Raw genomic sequence first — 25,467 nt, 5'->3', positions numbered from 1 at the left:
TCATTTAAGGCATCATGCAAACTACCATATTTTTTGTCTACATTCGATCTGCATTATTTGCAGACTGCATGTCGACCCATTCATTTCTATGGGGCCTTAAATACAAGTCTGTCATCAGTCAGTCTCAATTTCACAAAAAATAAAATAATAATGTCCTATTCTTGTCCATTTTGCAATAATAGGCATTTTTAAAGTAGGGCGGGACGTGCAGAACAGGAAAATGCAGGACACATACATCCGATATCCATGTTTCGCGCATCCATGGTTTGTGGACCACAAAACACATACAGTTGTGTGCGTGAGGCCTAATAGTCATAAAATTGAAGCTTTATATTTGGAGCACCTTAAATCTTGACTCATACAACTACATAGGAACACCACTTATTTTCAGCTATATACCTGGGTCCGTTCTTCTGTCCCTCCATCGATCTTCTGCAGGAGCTCAGGAGGACATCTTGCTCTGATGACATTAGAGCTGGTGGAGGGTTTACCAGGTGACAAATGAAAACCTTCTGAAAATGGCCTGATGTTTAGATGGTAAAGGTCCCTTCTTGGCCGCTGCTGCCTCCATTGTGCCCAGGATGAATTGACTGGCACGGCGTTGAGGTGTAGATGGCTATAAGCAGAAAAATTTATGAAAGTAAGGATATCATCATCACAAGCTGTCACAGATGCATATTATGGCATATAATATGATCACCTTATAATAAGATATAGTGTTTCTAGAGGAGTATAAAGCATCTTAAATGCCATATTAGGGTAGTAGCCTACACTCCTTACAGAGGTCTGCCTCCGACCAGCTCCATTCAACAAGTATTTGTTATAATTACAATCATGTCTTCTTCAAAGGCATTGACTAGTGAAATCAGAATGAATAGAATAAGTACTTGGAGGTGTCAGATCTGCCTGAGCAACTTTCCCTTCTGGTCCCTCTCTAGGGCATATATAAACCCTACTATGAAATCTGCACAGAAGATATCACCTTGAGACTGAGAACCCCTTTAAAAGCTGCATAAAGAATATTTTAAAATCATGGAGGAACCCCTGACATTGAGAATCATATATAGTATATAAAGTGTATCTAGACCAGGGTAGAGCTTCTCTTCATTTACTTACTACAGGGATGTGTGGTGGAGTCATCCGAAGGGCTTCCACTGAGACCCAGTCAATATGCTGGAAGAAATGATGGCCTCGGATGTTCCCGTGGACTCCTAAGCGCTTGGCAGGATCTCTCTGGAGGAGCTGAAAATGAGGAATGTAATTATAACTTAGTGACTGTAAAGACATTTAAGCACAAGGACTAATCAGACTCCACATCTTACATTTTCAGAGGCTAGCTGGGAAACAATATCCACAATCAAAGGGGTGGACTTAGTGTGTAGACAAGTCCTCAGAACATTAACTACCAGGTTATAACTTTAAAGGGAAACTCTTATTCCAATTATCCATTAGGCCCGATGTCACCACTGGAGAACGACTATAATGTTTGCCTCCATGCTGGTAAAAAGGTAGCTTATGCTGCTCCTATGTAACCTGGCTCCAGGGCAGTCCTTGGGACTTTTGGGAGACATTGTTCTATTGCTGAGACTGTGCTGGAGAAGTTGTGGCTCCAGCATCCTACTCAGCATCCTCTCTGGTGGAGACCAGTATTGTCACCTTGTATACTACAGAAGTGCTGGTTGTGTATTGCTATCCTGCTAGCAGCACCTCTGAGGGGCGACCCCTCCTGAACACTACAGTGGTGAGTATTAGTGAAGGAGATCATGGTGCACTATGGGGCATTGTAGGGGGAGATGTCTCCTATCACAGGTTGTCATGTAACATTGTATACAATACAGTAGTGTCATGTAGGAACATACTGACCTTTTTAATGATGTCTTTAGCGCCGGAGCGTGCAGGATGGTAAGTGCGCTGACTGGTGATCATTTCTTTTAAGATGACACCAAATGAATACCAGTCCACTCCGACGCCATACTCCTTCTTAGCCAGCATCTGCCAGAAAGGAGAGAAGAGTGACTACACGGCTTATACTATAAACCCGCACTGTAGGTGCTCAGGCTGTGGCCATTGCTGGCATAGCGTAGTATTGGGTCACACAAGGTGTTTAGCTGAATGAGGACAAGATGTTCTGCCTCCATCCAGCTGCAGATAAACTGTAACCACAAAGTCATCTGCTGCTGTAGGGACAGACGTTGCCTTGTAGCCCTTATGTTTCTGATAAATGGCTTTCATATGAAGGTGACAGAGGGAACCTCACTCCTACAGGCTCAGTGTGACCAAATGCTACATGGTGGTTCATTCATTGGAACAGGTGCATTCTACTGCCAAGTTACCTCAAGTATTACACTTTGTACACTCTGTAGAAGGATGGATGAAAAATAACTATTTGCAGTACAGAAGTATTCCATTAATAGTACAAGAGACTGCAGGAGTAACGCAGGGGATACTAAGACTGGTGCAAATAGCGCCAGTCTTGATATATCTTCCCCTGTGTTCGTAAAAAGGCAAGGAAGAGAAATACAGAAACCATCATTTCCAAAGTTGGTCTGGTCCAGAATGGGTTAAGAGGAGGCATTCATCAATACATAATTATGAGAAAATAAATGATCAATAAGAAGAAGAATTATCATCATTCAAGGGATTTCTAGGTTCAGAGTATTCATTATCTTTCTTCAGAATAGACCATCAGTATCAGATCAGTTGGGGTCTGACTCTCAACATCCCCACCAATCAGCTGTATGAAGGGCCGGGCGCTACCTGCAGGTTATTGCAGCCTTGTCCCGTTCACGTCAATGAGAAGAAGCTGCAGTAGCCGACATCAGGTAGATGGTGTGCAGTAATCAATGAGGAGGCTGTAGAGCTCACGTCATCAATGTGGACCCTTCAAACAGGTAATAGGTGGGGGGTGCCAGGAGTCGAACGTCCACCAGTTTCAGGTTGATGGCCGATCCTGAGGATATGCGACCAATATTCCAAACCTGGAAAACCCCTTTAATACAAATGGAATGGTGGAAATGAGGAAACTCCCTTTTTCTCACCTCAGGAGCCACATAGCCCTTTGTCCCAGCATATTCGGTGGCTGTGCGGTCTCCAAGCATGTTGTCAAGTGCGAGACCGAAATCCGTGATCTTAATATGGCCCGTCTCAGCCACCAGGATGTTCTCGGGCTTGAGGTCTCTGTGGATGATTCCCTTCGAATGGAGAAATTGGATTCCACACACGAGCTCAGCGGCATAGAATCTGTCAGAAAAGTAAGTAAATGAATATAATGCGAGGATAGCACAGAAGACTGTTAGACATTCTTACCAGTCACTGGAATAAGAGTCAAAATATATATCACTGTCATCTGAGTAGGCAATTTCTTATTGCCAGGGCTGCATGGTGGCTTAACATCCCTCACACCATTAGGCCTCTTGCACACAAACATTTCCTTTTTCTGTTTACGTTCCGTTTTTTGCGTTCCGTATACGGACCGTATATGGAACCATTCATTTCATTGGATCCTCAAAAAAAACGGAAGGTACTCGGTATGCCTTCAGTTTCCATATTTCCATTTTTCCGTTTCGTTTAAAGATAGAACATGTCCTATTATTGTCCGCATAACAGACAAGGATAGTACTGTTCTATCAGGGGCCAGCTGTTCCATTCCGCAAAAACGGAATTCATACGGACGGCATCCGTATTTTTTGCAGATCCATTTTTGTGGACCATAAAATACTGAAAAAGCCATACGGTCGTGTGCAAGAGGCCTTAAGCAGCTCTGCTATTGGAGGAAACCAGTTCTAGTCACATTCTTGGACAGGTTGCTTGTGACCATTGACCATTCCCGGAGAACCCCTTTAATACCTGGGAATGTGACTAAGGCTTCTTCACATCACACAGGGGAGATCTGTTCTCCTGTATGTCTTTTAATATCAGATGGGGGATCACAGCCCAAGGAAGAGGGGAAACATTCCCTAACATTTCCTGAGGAACATTTCTTTAATCCTTCTTCGGTAGAGAAGAAACGGGGAGCAGATCTCATCAGTGTGATTTACACGAGGCAGGACGCTGTATCTAATATTTCATGGCATCTTCTGAGGTTTTGTATTCAGACTTACCTTGCACTGGGGATGTCAAGCCGCCCCTTTATCCTCAGCAATTGATCAAAGTCCCCGCAGCTCAAGTATTCCAGCCCAAGTAGAAAAAGCATCTGTGACATAGAAGACGCCATTACTGAACCATCAGATCACATTTACTGTACAGAATATTGTAGTGGCTTCTGTAATTTTTGAAGGGATATTCCAGTTTCATTAAAAAGGTTGTCTGGGTTCAGAGCTGAACCCGGACATATCCCCATTTTCATCCCGGCAGCCCCCCTGACAGGAGCATCGGAGAAGTTCATGCTAAATCGCGCAGGGCAAAGGCATTTTTTGGAGATCCGGTGACGTATCGGGGCTCTCCATGGGGCTGCCAGTAAGCCCGGTGATATCATCAGCACTGATGGGAGGGATTTAGCGCTGCACTAGCCAGTAAAACAGCTAGGGCAGCTCTAAAGCCCGCCCATCAGAGCCGCTGATGTCACCGAACAAACTGACGGGCGGAAGTTTCCGCCTGGCAGTGTGTTATTGTAAATAAAAGATCGCTTGCCCTGTGCAATTTAGCGCAGGGCAAGGGAGCGCATCGGAGCATGAGATGCTCCGATGCTAGCCTTAGGGGGGCTGCCGGGGTGAAAATAAGGGTATGTCCGGGTTTAGCTCTGAACCCGGACAACCCCTTTAAGTAACGGGTTTTTCTTTGTATATAGTGAAACATTATACAGTTTTACAATCTTTCTGTATCAGGTTGTCAGTTATTATGATCTCTGCTTGCAGTTATCAAAAGAAACCTTCATTGCTTTCCTGTAGCTGCTATAACTCTGTCCTGGTCCTGTGATGGAGACATGGTGCTCAGCACTTTACTAGACACAGATCTTTACTAGACACAGATCTTTTCTAGATACAGAACTGTATGATCCGAGTGTCCATTTAATTATCCGAGTGTCCATTTAACCATGACATGGAGAGGAGAAACAATGAAGGATCTTATCAAATAACTGCAAGTAAAAGATCCTCACAAACTGTGAGGACTTGATGAAAAAAGAAAAGTACTGTATTTTTGGATTCCAATGGAACATTTTTTCATTAGGCCCCATTCTCATGACCATTTTCTTTTTTCCAGATCCCAAACTGCGGATCTGCGAAACACGGACACGGGTCCTTCCACGTGCTTCTGAATCCATGCAGCCGTGCCCCAAAAGATAGGAAACGTCCCCTCTTTAGCCACATCTTGTGGATCGTGGACCCTTTGAAGTCAATGGGTACGCTCCATAAAGTAGGGAGCACACAGCCGTATAGGTTTTACTGGAGTTTTAAATAAGGAATTGGTCAAAAGTGAAATTGTCAGTAGTGTACCTTGGTCTGAAATGCAAAGGCCGCGTGGACAAGGAAGGGGCTCCCAGATGCCAGCTGTAACACGCGGTGCTCCACCAACACATCCGCCTCATCACAGTCGGCAAGCATGTCTCTTTTGCTGATGATCTTAACAGCATACTTCTGATGGTTAGAAGTATCCTCAGCCAAGACGACCTTTCCATAACTTCCCTGCCCGAGCACACGATGGAATATTAGTGTCTCCCTGATGTTCTCGGAGATTGTGCTTCTAGAGCAGGTTGGCCGAACACCACTGTCCTCGACTGGGGGGAAATAATAGAAAAACATGAGAAGACAATTAAAGGCATATTCTCATCTGAGGCATTAATACCACATTGATTGTCTTGGCCTTTTCTGTTACTCTCATAGACCATTGTTGACAACAGTAATGAATCTGCATTGGCAAACACAGAGCTGGGCTATCTCCAGCAGTCCCATAGACTTGGAATGGCGACAGGTGGGGGACTATATTATTATTTTTAATAGCATCCAGCACCCCTAGATAAATACAGACTCAGCAGACTCCAAAATAAATGCAGAGAACAGACCCCCTAAATGAATTTACATTTATCATGTAGAGAAAGTTAATACAGGGCACTTACTAATGTATTGTGATTGTCCATATTGCCTCCTTTGCTGGCTTGATTCATTTTTCCATCACATTATACAGGTCCTTCTCAAAAAATTAGCATATTGTGATAAAGTTCATTATTTTCTGTAATGTACTGATAAAGATTAGACTTTCATATATTTTAGATTCATTACACACCAACTGAAGTAGTTCAAGCCTTTTATTGTTTTAATATTGATGATTTTGGCATACAGCTCATGAAAACCCCAAATTCCTATCTCAAAAAATTAGCATATCATGAAAAGGTTCTCTAAACGAGTTATTAACCTAATCATCTGAATCAACTAATTAACTCTAAACACCTGCAAAAGAATCCTGAGGCTTTTAAAAACTCCCAGCCTGGTTCATTACTCAAAACCGCAATCATGGGTAAGACTGCCGACCTGACTGCTGTCCAGAAGGCCATCATTGACACCCTCAAGCAAGAAGGTAAGACACAGAAAGAAATTTCTGAACGAATAGGCTGTTCCCAGAGTGCTGTATCAAGGCACCTCAGTGGGAAGTCTGTGGGAAGGAAAAAGTGTGGCAGAAAACGCTGCACAACGAGAAGAGGTGACCGGACCCTGAGGAAGATTGTGGAGAAGGACCGATTCCAGACCTTGGGGGACCTGCGGAAGCAGTGGACTGAGTCTGGAGTAGAAACATCCAGAGCCACCGTGTACAGGCGTGTGCAGGAAATGGGCTACAGGTGCCGCATTCCCCAGGTCAAGCCACTTTTGAACCAGAAACAGAGGCAGAAGCGCCTGACCTGGGCTACAGAGAAGCAGCATTGAACTGTTGCTCAGTGGTCCAAAGTACAAGTAAATTTTGCATGTCATTCGGAAATCAAGGTGCCAGAGTCTGAAGGAAGACTGGGGAGAGGGAAATGCCAAAATGCCTGAAGTCCAGTGTCAAGTACCCACAGTCAGTGATGGTCTGGGGTGCCATGTCAGCTGCTGGTGTTGGTCCACTGTGTTTTATCAAGGGCAGGGTCAATGCAGCTAGCTATCAGGAGATTTTGGAGCACTTCATGCTTCCATCTGCTGAAAAGCTTTATGGAGGTGAAGATTTCATTTTTCAGCACGACCTGGCACCTGCTCACAGTGCCAAAACCATTGGTAAATGGTTTACTGACCATGGTATTACTGTGCTCAATTGGCCTGCCAACTTTCCTGACCTGAACCCCATAGAGAATCTGTGGGATATTGGGAAGAGAAAGTTGAGAGACGCAAGACCCAACACTCTGGATGAGCTTAAGGCCGCTATCGAAGCATCCTGGGCCTCCATAACACCTCAGCAGTGCCACAGGCTGATTGCCTCCATGCCACGCCGCATTGAAGCAGTCATTTCTGCAAAAGGATTCCCGACCAAGTATTGAGTGCATAACTGAACATAATTATTTGAAAGGTGACTTTTTTTGTATTAAAAACACTTTTCTTTTATTGGTTAGATGAAATATGCTAATTTTTTTAGATAGGAAATTTGGGTTTTCATGAGCTGTATGCCAAAATCATCAATATTAAAACAATAAAAGGCTTGAACTACTTCAGTTGGTGTGTAATGAATCTAAAATATATGAAAGTCTAATGTTTATCAGTACATTACAGAAAATAATGAACCTTATCACAATATGCTAATTTGTTTAGAAGGACCTGTACAATGCTCATATCCAGGGATTACGACCACCCTACAATCCAGCAGTGGTGGTTGTGCTTGCACACTAATGGAAAAAGTCCTGGCCTATGCACACTCCTACAGTCCTAGCCACCAGAAAGGCCGTCACCTTTTCCTATAGTGTACAAGCATGGCCACCTCTGAGGGATTGCAGGGTGGTCATAACCCCTGGATACAAGCAGTTTACATTACGGCTTTCATTATAAAAACAGAAACATTTCTTTGCATCAACATTTTCTGGCACCCACAACTTTATAATACTTCAAAGCTGCATGAGGGCTTGTTTTTTTGCTGATTTATTTGTAGCTTTTTGGTCACTCTTTATTCAATTGTGTAGGGGTGAACAAGAAGACCCAAAATGGCAAATTGGGTATTTTTATTTTTTCTTGTTACAACATTCACCTTGTTTGATATTTTAATACTTCAGACATTTTGTGAAGCAGCGATGCCTGTTATGTTTATTTCTTTATTTTTAAATATAAAATTGAGAATGGGGGGAATAACAATATGTACTATTAGTACATATTGTCATTACATTTTGGGAGTAGTTGGTCAAGCTTGGTACGCTTGGCCCTAAAGATTATTGTTTTTTGAAAATGGGGGGACTTTTTACATTGTGATTTTTAGCCCCCCTGGGGGCATTGGACATGTGATCTTCTGATCCCTTGTCCCATATACTGTAATAAAACATTATTTTTCAAAAAAAATATAAAATTAAGGAGGGCTTTTATTTTTAAAATTTTTGTGTTTTTTTTTAAATGTTTTTTACACTGTGGTTTTTATTTCCCCTAAGGGACTTTGATCCTTCGTCCCATAGACTGTAATAGAACACTATTGCAGTCTACAGGATTTTCAGAGTCTGACATTTAGGCCCTGTCTTGAGCATGTAGCGAGCCTCCTTGGCAGCCAATGTAGAGGATGGAAGTGGTAGTGGCCCTGATGAGGTGTTCTGTGTCACCAGTGCCGGACTGGAGTGCCTAGGGCCAACCAGTAAAATTTATTTTGGGGTACCACAGTACGGATACATTCAAATATTACCTGCTCACACAGCAGCAAGATGCTACCAGATGATTGAATATGGAGGTCCCTGCAGCAGCTTTTAGAAGGTAGGTCCTGGGGAGAAGAGGACACTAGTAGCTTTCCCCTATACCTAGAAGTCTTCTCAACTCTGATCGTGTCTATAATAATAAACTTCGGGAGTTTCTTTAATAATCTATCAGGTTTTTTATATAAGCATAGGCTGGTTGAGGTGCCGTACATTGAATATATGTAAGTAGTGCAGTAAGTCTACTGTGTTTTGTGCCACTTGTGCAGGGGGTGGGAGACTAGGGGCCCGCCTTGCTCAGGGGCCCACTGGGGATTCACCTGTACCCCTGTGGGCCAGTCTGAGCCTGTGTGTCACAGTGTCCTACCTCAGGTCGTCGCTTCTTGGGGTCCGTTGTAATTGTACTGAAGAATGAGGCCAGAGTTAAAAATGTAACAACGTTCTTTTTACTAAGTGCAACTTCGAACTTGAGATACATACAGCAGCAGCAGGCTTTAGTGCAATTCTTCTGTGGCACCGGCTGAGAAGGTACAATGGCAGGTTGGATGGCTGCAGTTCTGCACTTAGATGGTACTGGCATGGCCACCTGCACTGGATTGTAGGCAGCTAGCCATGACAGTCCTGGGAACCTTCACAAGGTCCTAGGCCGGTGATGGCTAACCTCCGGCTCTCCAGCTATGGTGAAACTACGACTTCCAGCATGCTTCATTCATTTCTATGAAGTTCTGAGAACAGCCAAGCAAGTTTATATCTTGGGAGTTGTAGTTTTACCACAGCTGGAGTGCTGGAGGTTAGCCATCACAGGCCTAGGCTGTCATGGCAACTGATCGGAGCCCCTACATCTGTCTATCCTCAAAGATGCCATGGTTGCAATTGACAGCAGTATTTGAGGGGTTAAATGACATGGATCGGCATCATCACTGATTCTGGTTACTGGCAGTGAGAGCCTGCTGTATCATACAGCCAGTACCTGCCATCTATGGAGCTCGCTTAATACATCTTCTTAACACAAATGACGTACATGCTGTTACCTTAATGGGTAAAAGGGTTGTCCCATAATTACATGTCATTATTTTATAGATGATAAAAAAGGAAGCCTAAGTGCCATTTAAATGCTGATTAATCCAGTTAATTGTACAGTATGGCCAGGGCCGGCGCCACCCATAAGCAAAGTAGGCCACCGTGTAGGGCGAGCTCTGATGCTCGGCGGCAGCTTAAATCTCACCAGGCCGCACACAAGCTCCATTCTTTTTTCTCCCCTCCTTCAGCTCCTTCTCCTACCTCCTCCCCCTTTGCGGTTCCTGCAAGTGGTGCCTTCCTCCTCCCCTCGCCGTGCTGCCGACAAAACCACACCCCCTCCACACTCAGCAGACACCCCCCCCCCCCGACATTCCCAACACTTACACTGGAAACACGCCTTCGTATGACACTGGAAACACTCCTACCTCAACGAGTGCGACCACGCCTCCTGGTGGCCACCCAACAGCTTAGGGAGGGTGGGCAGGGACTGGTGGGCCCCCCCCCCTATTTTCTTATCCCCCTTAGTCTGGTTCTCCCACTGGCACCCGTTTTGTGTGGGCAGTTAGGGGTTAATCTGCTGATCCGGTTGGGAGAGGAGGCGGGCGTCTAGGAGGGCTTATATGCCGCTGTCCCGCCTCTCCTCTTCCTCTTGGTGCGGAAGCGATTTGCCCTCCCTCCCTCCCTTGTGAGTTGGTAGTGTGGGGCCTCTTTCGAGTGGGGTTTTCTACGTGGTTAGTGGAAGTGGTTTTTATGGGCGTTGTGCCTCGTTGGAATTTTTTTAAGGCACAGCTGGCGGCAAGTTATTACAGCTTAAAGGTGTTGGAGAAAAATGGGCGAATCCGCCCGCTGGGAGACCAGCGGCTGGCGGAGAGCACGGTTCAAAGTTATGGTTTGCCGTTTGAATAAAGCTGTGGCCGATTACCACCCAACAAAATAAAGGGTTGAAAGTTGAACGGTGTCAGTGTCGTTATTAAAGGGGTTTAGATGGGGTTGGTATGCGGGGGCCAGAGGTAGGGTTGGAGTACCCCTTCCCCATTCCTGATGGTGCCAACAGTCTCAATTCCACAGTAAAGGCTTTCGTGAGAAATCAGAGATGCCCACTGATGACAAACCACGCTCTTCCTGGTCTTCCTTTCTCTCTCACTAGAGGAACATTCCACTCCTAACTGCCTCCCCCCTCCTGCCCTGTGAAGAGTGGCACTGCCCCGCTCCTTACCCCTAGTCCCGCCTCCCTCCAGGGGGCGGTGACCCCGCCCACTTTCATTACTCCCCCCCTTCCTTACCCTCCTCCCACCCCCCTCGCCGGCCAGCTTCTGACAACTGCACTGATTGCTGCTGCCGTGCACAGTGTGGAGCCATTGTTGTGTTTCCTTTGCCTGCCAGACTGGCCGTCAACTCAGGATACCGCTGCGGCAGTGTCGGACTGGGGTGCCTACGGCCCACCAGTGGAATTGATTTTGGGGGCCCACCCTAGAGCTGGAGATATTACTTGTTCATTTTTCAGTCTCGCACACATGAATGTATGCATTTTAGCACACACTACAGTAACAGTATGCTAAACAGAACAGTATTGTGCACTGCACTATATCACATTGTTTCTCTTTAAAGGGAGTCTGTCATCACAGTTTCACATTTTTAACCCTTCCCATAGCTTTCTAGCAGCATAACAGTTGCTAAAAATGTTACCTTTATAAGCAATCGTGGACTTATAAAACTGGCAAAAATCATCTTAGCAGGATATGCAAATGAGGGCTCGCAAGTGCTCAGGGGCGGCGTCAACCTCGTAGGTGCCCAGGCAGCTCTGCCTTATGTCGCTTCCCCCCGCCCAGTCTTTCCCTCTGCCCGCCCATCTTCTTACTTCTTCTTTCGCCAAGATCCCGTGCCTGCGCACTTAGTCCATTGGCCGGCGCATGCACACTGCGATGTCCATTCCTGGTACGGCATCACAGTAATTAATGCGCATGCCCCGTCCTCCTCACAGCTCGCCAAGCACAGCGCCGTACATTGTATAGCGGCTGTGCTTGGTATCATGCTCAACCCTTTTCACTTATATGGGGTGAGCTGCTCCTAGGCCACTTGATCAATGAACGTGCCCAGAAAAATCACAGAGAAGGGCACAGGGCTCACGGGAGCCCCGGTGCTTTCTCAAACAGCTGATCGGCAGTGGTCCCAGGTAGGGATCGACCGATTGTCGGATTTACCGATATTATTGGCCGATATTCAGGATTTTCAAAGTTATCGGTATCAGCAGCTAACCTTGCCGATATGCAGATAACTAATCGCGAACATGGATCGCGCTGCTATGAACGTGATCAATGTTCCCTCAGCAGCACAGGGGAGAAGGAAGCAGTCCCTCCCCCCTGTGCTGCCACCGGTGAGAGGCAAGAGGGGGAGAGGAGGGGAGAGGCTGTGGCCATTGCACCACCAATGGAAAGGATCTGTGGATAACACACTTATGGGGGATCTGTGGATGACGCACTGTTATGGGGTGATCTGTGATGGACACTGTTATGGGGGGGTAACTGTGAAGGATACTGTTACAGGGGGAATCTGTGGCTGACACTGTTATGGGGGATCTGTGGCTGGCACTGTTATGGGGGATCTGTGGCTGGCACTGTTATGGGGGATCTGTGGATGGCACTGTTATATATGTGCCATCCACAGACCCCCCACCCCATAACAGTGCCATCCACAGACCCCCCAGCCCATAACAGTGCCATCCACAGACCTTCCACCCCTTAACAGTGCCATCCACAGATGCCCCCCACACTGCTCCAGTGCTGCAGTATACAAACATAAAATGTCTCATTCAATTAAAAGAGATTAAACATGCCCCCTCACTCCTAATATTACTGTACACCCTAACCAGTGTCAGACTGGGGTACCTAGGGCCCACCAGTAAAATTTATTTTGGGGGCCCACTGTACGGTTGAGGTGCTGTATATTGTACATTGAATATATGTATGTAGTGAAGTAAATCTAATGTGTTATGTGCCACTTGTGCAGGGGGTGGGAGACTAGGGGCCCACCTTGCTTAGGGGCCCACCGGGGGATTCCCCTGTACCCCTGTGGGCCAGTCCGAGCCTGACCCTAACAGCTTCTGTACAACGCAGGCAGGCCGGGCGGCCGGCGCGTCACTCACTGACGTCACGTGCCTGCGCCGCCTGCTTAATTCATAAAGTAGGCGGCGCAGGCACGTGACATCAGGGAGTTACGCTGCTGCCCGGCCTGCCTGCATTCTACAGAAGCTGTTAGGGTGTACGGTAATATTAAAAGTGGGGGAGCATGTTTAATCACTTTTAATTGAATGAGACACTTTATATTTGTATGGTGCAGCACTGGAGTGGCGGGGCCGGAGTACAGTGACTACAGCGGTCCTGCCGCAATTGCCCCCAGCTCCTCCTCCCAGTCCCTTCCCGCTCACTCATACATTGCAGCCTGCAATGTAAAAATGTCAGCATTGGGGGGGAAAAGTACGTCTTATGGGCCGAGAAATACGGTAACCTCCAGAGACATTGCATCATATGTGACTGATATCAGCCGCTCCTCTTATATCGCTCCAGTACTGATATAACCTCCAGAGACATTGCATCATATGTGACTGATATCAGCCGCTCCTCTTATATCGCTCCAGCACTGATATAACCTCCAGAGACATTTACATATGTGACTGATATCAGCCGCTCCTCTTATATCGCTCCAGCACTGATATAACCACCAGAGACATTACATATGTGACTGATATCAGCCGCTTCTCTTATATCGCTCAAGCACTGATATAACCTCCAGAGACATTACATATGTGACTGATATCAGCCGCTTCTCTTATATCGCTCCAGCACTGATATAACCTCCAGAGACATTGCATCATATGTGACTGATATCAGCCGCTCCTCTTATATCGCTCCAGCACTGATATAACCTCCAGAGACATTTACATATGTGACTGATATCAGCCGCTCCTCTTATATCGCTCCAGCACTGATATAACCACCAGAGACATTACATATGTGACTGATATCAGCCGCTTCTCTTATATCGCTCCAGCACTGATATAACCTCCAGAGACATTTACATATGTGACTGATATCAGCCGCTTCTCTTATATCGCTCCAGCACTGATATAACCTCCAGAGACATTACATATGTGACTGATATCAGCCGCTCCTCTTATATCGCTCCAGTACTGATATAACCTCCAGAGACATTACATATGTGACTGATATCAGCCGCTCCTCTTATATCGCTCCAGTACTGATATAACCTCCAGAGACATTACATATGTGACTGATATCAGCCACTCCTCTTCTATCGCTCCAGCACTGATATAATCTCCAGAGACATTACATATGTGACTGATATCAGCCACTACTCTTATATCGCTCCAGTACTGATATAACCTCCAGAGACATTACATATGTGACTGATATCAGCCGCTCCTCTTATATCGCTCCAGCACTGATATAACCTCCAGAGACATTACATATGTGACTGATATCAGCCGCTCCTCTTATTTCGCTCCAGCACTGATATAACCTCCAGAGACATTTACATATGTGACTGATATCAGCCACTCCTCTTATATCGCTCCAGCACTGATATAACCTCCAGAGACATTACATATGTGACTGATATCAGCCACTCCTCTTCTATCGCTCCAGTACTGATATAACCTCCAGAGACATTACATATGTGACTGATATCAGCCACTACTCTTATATCGCTCCAGCACTGATATAACCTCCAGAGACATTACATATGTGACTGATATCAGCCGCACCTCTTATATCGCTCCAGCACTGATATAATCTCCAGAGACATTACATATGTGACTGATATCAGCCACTCCTCTTCTATCGCTCCAGTACTGATATAACCTCCAGAGACATTACATATGTGACTGATATCAGCCACTACTCTTATATCGCTCCAGCACTGATATAACCTCCAGAGACATTACATATGTGACTGATATCAGCCGCACCTCTTATATCGCTCCAGTACTGATATAACCTCCAGAGACATTACATATGTGACTGATATCAGCCACTCCTCTTATATCGCTCCAGCACTGATATAACCTCCAGAGACATTACATATGTGACTGATATCAGCCGCTCCTCTTATATCGCTCCAGCACTGATATAACCTCCAGAGACATTACATATGTGACTGATATCAGCCGCACCTCTTATATCGCTCCAGCACTGATATAACCTCCAGAGACATTACATATGTGACTGATATCAGCCGCTTCTCTTATATCGCTCCAGCACTGATATAACCTCCAGAGACATTACATATGTGACTGATATCAGCCACTCCTCTTATATCGCTCCAGCACTGATATAACCTCCAGAGACATTACATATGTGACTGATATCAGCCACTCCTCTTATATCGCTCCAGTACTGATATAACCTCCAGAGACATTTACATATGTGACTGATATCAGCCACTCCTCTTCTATCGCTCCAGCACTGATATAACCTCCAGAGACATTACATATTATGTGGGGGTGAGAGGCTGGGAAAGTGTGAAATGCCACTGATGAGAGGGAAGAGGGGGACACTGGGAGACATAACTTCTTGCTCTGCATGAAGTATAGGTGAGATAGTTGGTGGGCAAAGGTCTGTGAGGGGCTGGAACAACAGGGGGGCACAAGATATGCAGGGGCAGCAGCTTCAGGACTCTCCTAACTTCCCAGTTCCCTCCCACAGTAACTTAGCCCAGTGCTGCTGTGTGGAGTAGTGGGACCAGTAAGAGAAGAGAACTGAACTTTATACTGGAGGCAAGTGACACAGGAGGTCAGAGAGAGCAGGGCCTCCATTATCTCCTGCTGCTGCCTCCGCTCCTCTGGCTCCGCCCCCTCCTCACACATGAAGGAATATCCCACTGCAGAGAGGGGGGGCTGTCTGCTCATGTCGGGTCGGTGAAGTTTACAATGGAGAAAGGAACAAGCCCTGCAAGGTACTGTGCTGTCCCTTTCACCAAAGTAAAATGATATGTGTGCCAGTGCTGCAGTCCAGCACCTGATAACAGCCAAGCGCCTGACAGTATAGTAACTGCCCTGCTGGTGGCTCTGGCTGTAGTATAAGCAGACAGGCAAGGGGCCCACCGGGCATTTCACCGGCTTCCCGGTAAGCCAGTCCGACCCTGCGCTGCGGTACCGCATCCCAGCATTTTACACAGCCCGGCTGGCCTTATTTACAGGGTAAAAGAGATTCTGCAGCAGCTGAGGTCACATCACATCCAGATCTCACAGTGCGTGGCTCAGCTGCCGCAGAACCTCTTATGGAAGGCGAATTGTGAGCTAAATATCCATCACTCATGAACAGACGTCGAGCTCAAAGGGGTTCTGCAGCAGCTGAGGCATGTATTATAAATTATATTCCCAGCACAGCTCTGAAACCTCCTAATGCATGGCTCAGCTGCTGCAGAACCTCTTTTTGAAGAGAGCCTTGGAGCTAAATGTCCATCATTGATGAGCAGGTGTGTATTATAAGTCATGTTGCCTCTGCATCTCATAATGCATGGCTCAGCTGCTGCAGAACCTCTTTTAGCTTTATGTCTGTTCATAAGTGATGGACATTTATCTCACAATTCGTCTTCCAAAAGAGTTTCTGCAGCAGCTGAGGTGTGTATTATCATTGATATATAAAGGGGCGGGTCAATGGGCGGAGTCAAGGGGGCAAATTAGCTTTTGCCTAGGGTGGCAAAAATCCTTGCACCGGTCCTGAGTACGGCGACTGATATCAGCCACTACTCTTATATCGCTCCAGCACTGATATAACCTCCAGAGACATTACATATGTGACTGATATCAGCCGCACCTCTTATATCGCTCCAGTACTGATATAACCTCCAGAGACATTACATATGTGACTGATATCAGCCACTCCTCTTATATCGCTCCAGCACTGATATAACCTCCAGAGACATTACATATGTGACTGATATCAGCCGCTCCTCTTATATCGCTCCAGCACTGATATAACCTCCAGAGACATTACATATGTGACTGATATCAGCCGCACCTCTTATATCGCTCCAGCACTGATATAACCTCCAGAGACATTACATATGTGACTGATATCAGCCGCTTCTCTTATATCGCTCCAGCACTGATATAACCTCCAGAGACATTACATATGTGACTGATATCAGCCACTCCTCTTATATCGCTCCAGCACTGATATAACCTCCAGAGACATTACATATGTGACTGATATCAGCCACTCCTCTTATATCGCTCCAGTACTGATATAACCTCCAGAGACATTTACATATGTGACTGATATCAGCCACTCCTCTTCTATCGCTCCAGCACTGATATAACCTCCAGAGACATTACATATTATGTGGGGGTGAGAGGCTGGGAAAGTGTGAAATGCCACTGATGAGAGGGAAGAGGGGGACACTGGGAGACATAACTTCTTGCTCTGCATGAAGTATAGGTGAGATAGTTGGTGGGCAAAGGTCTGTGAGGGGCTGGAACAACAGGGGGGCACAAGATATGCAGGGGCAGCAGCTTCAGGACTCTCCTAACTTCCCAGTTCCCTCCCACAGTAACTTAGCCCAGTGCTGCTGTGTGGAGTAGTGGGACCAGTAAGAGAAGAGAACTGAACTTTATACTGGAGGCAAGTGACACAGGAGGTCAGAGAGAGCAGGGCCTCCATTATCTCCTGCTGCTGCCTCCGCTCCTCTGGCTCCGCCCCCTCCTCACACATGAAGGAATATCCCACTGCAGAGAGGGGGGGCTGTCTGCTCATGTCGGGTCGGTGAAGTTTACAATGGAGAAAGGAACAAGCCCTGCAAGGTACTGTGCTGTCCCTTTCACCAAAGTAAAATGATATGTGTGCCAGTGCTGCAGTCCAGCACCTGATAACAGCCAAGCGCCTGACAGTATAGTAACTGCCCTGCTGGTGGCTCTGGCTGTAGTATAAGCAGACAGGCAAGGGGCCCACCGGGCATTTCACCGGCTTCCCGGTAAGCCAGTCCGACCCTGCGCTGCGGTACCGCATCCCGGCATTTTACACAGCCCGGCTGGCCTTATTTACAGGGTAAAAGAGATTCTGCAGCAGCTGAGGTCACATCACATCCAGATCTCACAGTGCGTGGCTCAGCTGCCGCAGAACCTCTTATGGAAGGCGAATTGTGAGCTAAATATCCATCACTCATGAACAGACGTCGAGCTCAAAGGGGTTCTGCAGCAGCTGAGGCATGTATTATAAATTATATTCCCAGCACAGCTCTGAAACCTCCTAATGCATGGCTCAGCTGCTGCAGAACCTCTTTTTGAAGAGAGCCTTGGAGCTAAATGTCCATCATTGATGAGCAGGTGTGTATTATAAGTCATGTTGCCTCTGCATCTCATAATGCATGGCTCAGCTGCTGCAGAACCTCTTTTAGCTTTATGTCTGTTCATAAGTGATGGACATTTATCTCACAATTCGTCTTCCAAAAGAGTTTCTGCAGCAGCTGAGGTGTGTATTATCATTGATATATAAAGGGGCGGGTCAATGGGCGGAGTCAAGGGGGCAAATTAGCTTTTGCCTAGGGTGGCAAAAATCCTTGCACCGGTCCTGAGTACGGCGCCACCTGGTGTTTAATGTGCACCTACTGAGCTGGGTGCTGCTGGTCACAGGTCAGTCACTCCCCTCATAGCCGGGTCTCTTCACAGGGCTCCTCTCTGCTCACTGCAGAGCAGCTGACAGACATGGCTTTCTTCCCTGTGGTCACTGCAGAGGAGCTAATAAAAAGGCTTCTTCCATGCAGAAAGCTATTTCTACCGGCTGTTCTGCCATAAACACAGGATCACTATGCAGAGACCTGGCTCTGGGCAGAGTGAGCATGTGTGACCAGCAGCCATCAGCTCAGTAGATGGACGCGCACGTTGCTATACACTGTGAACACCAGTTGGTGCTATACTATGTAAGTAAGGCATCATGCACACGGCCGTTGGACGGCCTTGGCCGTATTGCAGCCTGCAAACGGCGGATCGGCAATCCAGAGCGGCTGGTCATGTGCACCACGCATCACAGATGCGGACCCATTCACTTGAATGGGTCCGCAATTCCGGAGATGCGGAACGGAGTCACGGAATGGAACACCAGAAGCACTACGGAATCCTTCCGTGGTGTTTCTTTACGTTGTTCCGCACCGCAAATAAATATGACATGTCATTTTTTTGGCCGGTCCGGACCCATTCAAGTTGAATGGGTCCGGCCTGCTGCACGGATGTTTCCCGTGCATTGGGGACCGCAATTGTGGTCCCCAATGCACGGAACGGCCGCACAACGGCCGTGTGCATGAGGCCTAAGGCTACTTTCACATTAGCGTTCTTCGCTGATCCGTCATGAATCTGCAAAAACGCTTCCGCTACCATAATACAACCGCATGCATCCGTCATGAACGGATCTGTTGTATTATGTCTTCAATAGCCATGACCGATCCGTCACGAACACAATTGAAAGTCAATGGGGAACGGATCCGTTTTTTATTGTGTCAGAGAAAACGGATCCGTCCCCATTGACTTACATTGTGTGTCAGGACGGATCCGTCTTGCTCCGCACCACATGGCGGACAGAAAAACACTGCAGGCAGCGTTTTGGTGTCCGCCTCCAGAGCGGAATTGTGACTGATCGGAGGCAAACTGATGCATTCTGAGCGGATCCTTTTCCATTCAGAATGCATTAGGGCAAAACTGATCTGTTCTGGACCGCTTCTGAAAGCCCTGAACGGATCTCAGAAACGGAAAGCCAAAACGCTAGTGTGAAAGTAGCCTAATCATCATAAATCTTCACTGGATTATTTTCTAATGGCATGTAAGAGCCAAATGTGCTTAATTATTTATGATCTATAAATGAATATGACAAGTAATGGTGGACCAACCCCTTTAACCCTCCCTGACATGTGACATACATATACCATATGACACATTTCACAAGGCAGTGTATAGGGCAGAAGCCATACATAGTGGGAGTCAAATGTTTAATAAAAAGTTTCATAATATTAAAAAAATATATATAAAAAAAAAACTGCTTTCACATTTATCATATGAAAATGCAAACAATAACCATATATCCATAACTGGTATCACCATGCCTGTAATCTTCCAACCTATTAAAATATCCCATACAGTGAAAAAATTTAAAAAAATACACAATGCGAGATTTTCTGCTTTTTAGTCACTTTACCTCCCAAACAATGGAATAAAAAGTGGTCAAAAAGTTGTATGTTTGGTGCCAATAAAAATTAACGGTCTGTCGAATAAATACAAAAGTTCTGGGTTTTAGAATATTTTATTTTGTACATGTAGTAAACACATTGATGAAACCAATGAGACAAAAGCAGCTCTCACCTGCAGCTTGAGAAGCGCGGACACAGCCTGGACCCGGCTGTAAGAACTTGAGCTTTATTTTGTGCGGTAAAACCAAGACCGGGTACATGGTCTACGCATTTCGGACCACACAATCCAGGTCCTTATTCATAACCTGGGTCATGAGTAAGGACCTAGATTGTGTGGTCCGAAATGCGTAGACCATGTACCCTGTCTTGTTTTGGAAAGTTTAACCGCGTAAAATAAAGCTCATCATCTTAAGAAGCTGGACTCCCATTTTTTTTCTCTCATGTAGTAAACACATATATTTAGTATCACCATGACTGTAATGACCGGCCGGATACAGATAACATCATTTTACAGTGAACACCATAAAAACAAAAACTTGCAGACCTGACCCCAGAATTCAAACCCCAGAATAAATACTCGCCCCATAATATATATAGACCCCAAACCACCTAAATAAATACAGTTTTTAAAGCTGCTGCAGAACAGCATTACACGGCTCAGATGCTGCAGACCTTCTCCCAGTCCATTACTGGGGGCTCTTTCCCACTTACATATTAAGGTCAATATTGGGGTCAGTATTTGTGATTCTAAACCCAGAGAGGAACCTACACAGAGAGGAAGGATCATGGAAACCTCTGCATTTCTTATGTACTTTTTGTTCCTGGGTTTGACTTACAAAAATACTCATGTGAAAGTGGCCTAAATAAAGAAGTTCTGCAGCAGCTACAGGGTGTATCACAAGGAGTAATGCACTTCCTAGAATACATTATTAGGAATATTAGAAGTCACCTTGGAGGTCAGTGAGAGGTAGACATGGGCTCGGCATGTGGCCTTGTACATTTCTATGGACTTGGAGCTCCTGACCACTACTAATCATTTCCATTAGGGGCACATTGCTCTATCAGGATCACTCCTGTGCATGCAGGGTTGTTACAGTGTGTACTGTACACACTATAGGCTGCTGTTTATGACAGCCTGTATTCTGTCTATGCACAGGCTCTGCTGACAACTCATACAGGACACTATTGGGGGGATTAGAAATAATTGCTGTAATAACATGAAATACTTAAGATTGGACTGTGTATGGCCTAATTCACACGTCACTGCCTCAGCCCTGTATCTAAATACCCTGACCAAGACAGAATGGCTTGCTGTCGCTCCCAAGTAACTGAGCACCCAGGATACATGGCGGCTAGCACCCCTCCCCCACCCCTAATAACCCCCCAGGTGTAAATGTGGAATCCCCTTCCTTCTGCTTGTCTCAGGTCTCAGCGCTACAGATCAGATTAATGTAAAGTTATAACAAAGTGTCCAGGATGTATAACTTGTGTATTCCTGTATGTGTGCATCTACCTGAGACTCTCTGGTCCTCCTGCCGGTCTTCTGTCTTCACGGTGTCGTCCTTCTTCTTGATCAGGGACTTCTTTGCTCCTTTTGAAGAGATGAGGATGCGTTTTCTCTTCTTGGCACATTTGGGCTCTTTAGTCACATCTTCTTTCACTTGCATGAGCTGGTCCTTAGGAGACGTCTTCTTGGAGGAGCCGGATGTTCTTCTGTTCTTCCTCTTCTTGCTCCTCTTGGGTGTCTCCTTCTCTTCATCTGCTGAGGTCAGGATGGTCCGTCTCTTCTTCCCTCCTTTCCTCCTGATGAGAGTCTCGTCTTCTTTCTCCATCACCTTCTGCTCATCAGCCGATGAGTCAGGAATTCCTCTTCTTTTCTTCGCTCCTCTCTTCCTCACAATCTCCTCTTCCTTCGAATCCATTGTAGCGCTTTCCGTCCGGTCAGCAGATACAGGTATGTCCTCCGTCGCCAGTCAACTCTAACTGCCACTTCCAACTGCCACCTACCATTCAGACGCGGGCACCACAGTTGCCCTGGTTACACGGTTGTGATGTGAGCAGGAACTGACCAATAGCGTTCAGCCATTTCTGCCATCTTTTTTTATTTTTTTTAATAATACTTATTTAAAATACATTTCTTCTATGAAACATAATGGCTTTAAGTTTCCATTTTACTTAGATTTTTAATTAAGGAACTCATTGGAAGCTTATCAATTAAAATGTGCTGCAAAGGTGGAGCAATAATCTGCAATATAAAGATGGCAGGAGAAACATTTGCTATATTTATGAAATAATCTGTCTTTATGATAGATATCTGCATTATGCTGTTCTTCTGTCATTCCTCCTGGAAATCTATGAACAAATTGACAACCGAGTGTTACTATTCCTATTGTCAAATGGTTGTGTCCCTAAACAGTTTTAAAATATGTACAAGGGGAATAGTAAGAACAGTTGTCATTTAGGCTGGAGCTACACAGAAACTTTTTGTAGACCAACTTTTTTCTCCAGAACGGGACCACCAAGTGAACAGAGAACAGCAGAGGTCACGCTCTGTTCACCACTATGGGAGTTCAGAAGCAGAAGAATAGTAGAGTGTTGGATCGGTTACTTCTGACAGTCTCATATATTTCAGCCCACTTGCTCGGCTATTTTCAGAACTCCCGTGTCATTAAATGGAGAGCACTTCACAACTGCATGGTGTGCTCCCCTTCATTTTGGTGGCCAAGTTCTCTAGACAAGATCGGATCCCAGAGGTGGTACCCACACCTATCAGTTGGGTTAAAGTCAGGCTGAACCACTCAAGGACATTCACAGAGTTGTCCCTGAGCCAATCCTGTGCTCTCTTGCCTGTGGGATTATTATGGTTACACCAGTAGAAGTGAATCTAGGGGCCTACACTATAGTTTAATGCAAAAATTTAAATTTTAAGGGGTTTCCCGATTTGCTTCAACATCCTTTGAAATAAATCTTAATATAGGTTGCTGTAGTGTAATAGTGCACATAACCGCTGCAGCTAATCACTGGCCTTGGTGCTGTATACCACTGAGGCCAGTGATTGGTTACAGCAGTCATGTACAATATACAGGCGTGTCACTGCAGCAGCTAAAACATTATGGGGCACATTTATTAAGACCTGCATTTTAGACACCGGTCTTAATAAACCCTATAGCTGGCAGTGGCGAAGAGGCGCCGGCGTCTTCATAACGTCGACAGATCCTCAGCCAGTTGTTAATGTAAGACAGCTTCCCGCCCACACCACGCCCACTTTCTTAGACCTGGCGTGAGCAGGGAGAAGTCACAGACTGCGGCGCAACTAGCTATGCTGCAATCTGCACCTGAAAGACGCCTAATAAAGGTCTATTCAAGCTGAGTAATGACCCACTATGTCCCAGCTGCAGCGTGGTGGACAGGAGAGAGCAGTGGTGCTGGATCAAATAGTGGTCACGAAAGTGAGTTTAAGTGTTTTTGTTTTTCATTTTGATTTTAACAGCCTCCCTGTAGTTTGCCCTTAAAATTTAAACTTGGGCACCAACTTTCAGGCTCAATACTTAGATACAGTAACAGAACCAACCTGTGTGTATAGATATAGTAACAGAACCAACCTGTGTGTATAGATATAGTAACAGAACCAACCTGTGTGTATAGATATAGTAACAGAACCAACCTGTGTGTATAGATATAGTAACAGAACCAACCTGTGTGTATAGATACAGTAAGAGAACCACCTGTGTGTATAGATACAGTAACAGAACCAACCTATGTGTATAGATATAGTATCAGAACCAACCTGTGTGTATAGAAATAGTAACAGAACCAACCTGTGTGTATAAATACAGTAACAGAACCAGCTGTGTGCATAGATACAGTAACAGAACCACCTGTGTGTATAGATACAGTAACAGAACCACCTGTGTGTATAGATACAGTAACAGAACCAAGCTGTGTGTATAGATACAGTAACAGAACCAACCTGTGTGTATAGATATAGTAACAGAACCAACCTGTGTGTATAGATACAGTAACAGAACCACCTGTATGTATAGATACAGTTACAGAACCAGCTGTGTGTATAGATACAGTAACAGAACCAACCTGTGTGTATAGATACAGTAACAGAACAACCTGTGTGTATAGATACAGTAACAGAACCAAGCTGTGTGTATAGATACAGTAACAGAACCAACCTGTGTGTATAGTTACAGTAACAGAACCAGCTGTGTATAGCTACAGTAACAGAACCACCTGTGTGTATAGATATAGTAACAGAACCAACCTGTGTGTATAGATACAGTAACAGTACCACCTGTGTGTATAGATACAGTAACAGAACCAACCTGTGTGTATAGTTACAGTAACAGAACCAGCTGTGTATAGCTACAGTAACAGAACCACCTGTGTGTATAGATATAGTAACAGAACCAACCTGTGTGTATAGATACAGTAACAGTACCACCTGTGTGTATAGATACAGTAACAGAACCAACCTGTGTGTATAGTTACAGTAACAGAACCAGCTGTGTATAGCTACAGTAACAGAACCACCTGTGTGTATAGATATAGTAACAGAACCAACCTGTGTGTATAGATACAGTAACAGTACCACCTGTGTGTATAGATATAGTAACAGAACCAACCTGTGTGTATAGATACAGTAACAGAACCACCTGTATGTATAGATACAGTAACAGAACCACCTGTGTGTATAGATACAGTAACAGAACCAGCTGTGTGTATAGATATAGTAACAGAACCAACCTGTGTGTATAGATATAGTAACAGAACCAACCTGTGTGTATAGATACAGTAACAGAACCACCTGTATGTATAGATACAGTAACAGAACCACCTGTGTGTATAGATACAGTAACAGAACCACCTGTGTGTATAGATACAGTAACAGATCCACCTTTGTGTATAGATACAGTAACAGAACCACCTGTGTGTATAGATATAGTAACAGAACCAACCTGTGTGTATAGATACAGTAAAAGAACCACCTGTGTGTATAGATATAATAACAGAACCACCTGTGTGTATAGATATAGTAACAGATCCACCTGTGTGTATAGATACAGTAACAGAACCAACCTGTGTGTATAGATACAGTAACAGAACCACCTGTGTGTATAGATACAGTAACAGAACCAACCTGTGTGTATAGATACAGTAACAGAACCACCTGTGTGTATAGATATAGTAACAGAACCACCTGTGTGTATAGATATAGTAACAGAACCAAGCTGTGTGTATAGATATAGTAACAGAACCACCTGTGTATAGATATAGTAACAGAACCACCTGTGTGTATAGTTACAGTAACAGAACCAAGCTGTCTGTATAGATATAGTAACAGAACCACCTGTGTGTATAGATACAGTAACAGAACCACCTGTGTGTATAGATATAGTAACAGAACCAACCTGTGTGTATAGATACAGTAACAGAACCACCTGTGTGTATAGATATAGTAACAGAAC

At 45.3% G+C, this 25,467-nt stretch overlaps 1 protein-coding gene across 1 annotated transcript; it reads right to left on the bottom strand.

The window, feature by feature from the left end:
* Positions 1-487: 487 nt before the first annotated feature.
* On the bottom strand, positions 488-21,912 carry LOC122925680 (protein kinase C delta type-like). Its single transcript, XM_044277027.1, has 7 exons — positions 21,504-21,912; positions 5,433-5,713; positions 4,101-4,192; positions 3,039-3,240; positions 1,864-1,992; positions 1,117-1,242; positions 488-616 (listed from the first exon to the last, which is right to left on the bottom strand). Exons 1-7 carry the CDS (start codon positions 21,910-21,912, stop codon positions 488-490), a joined length of 1,368 nt encoding a protein of 455 aa, XP_044132962.1.
* Positions 21,913-25,467: the final 3,555 nt, after the last annotated feature.

This window comes from Bufo gargarizans, chromosome 2 (genome assembly GCF_014858855.1).
Source record: "Bufo gargarizans isolate SCDJY-AF-19 chromosome 2, ASM1485885v1, whole genome shotgun sequence".
In the NCBI taxonomy this organism is placed as follows: domain Eukaryota; kingdom Metazoa; phylum Chordata; class Amphibia; order Anura; family Bufonidae; genus Bufo; species Bufo gargarizans.
This window is presented reverse-complemented; position numbering and strand designations above follow the sequence as displayed.

What these genes read in the sequence shown, in the direction of transcription:
- LOC122925680 (XM_044277027.1), bottom strand. Translation starts at nt 21,912, where the DNA reads ATGGATTCGAAGGAAGAGGAGATTGTGAGGAAGAGAGGAGCGAAGAAA. An exon ending in CCTTTGCATTTCAGACCAAG is followed by an intron (nt 4,193 to 5,432) that starts GTACACTACTGA and finishes TCTATGTCACAG; the next exon opens with ATGCTTTTTCTACTTGGGCT. An exon ending in CTTGACATCCCCAGTGCAAG is followed by an intron (nt 3,241 to 4,100) that starts GTAAGTCTGAAT and finishes CTTTTCTGACAG; the next exon opens with ATTCTATGCCGCTGAGCTCG.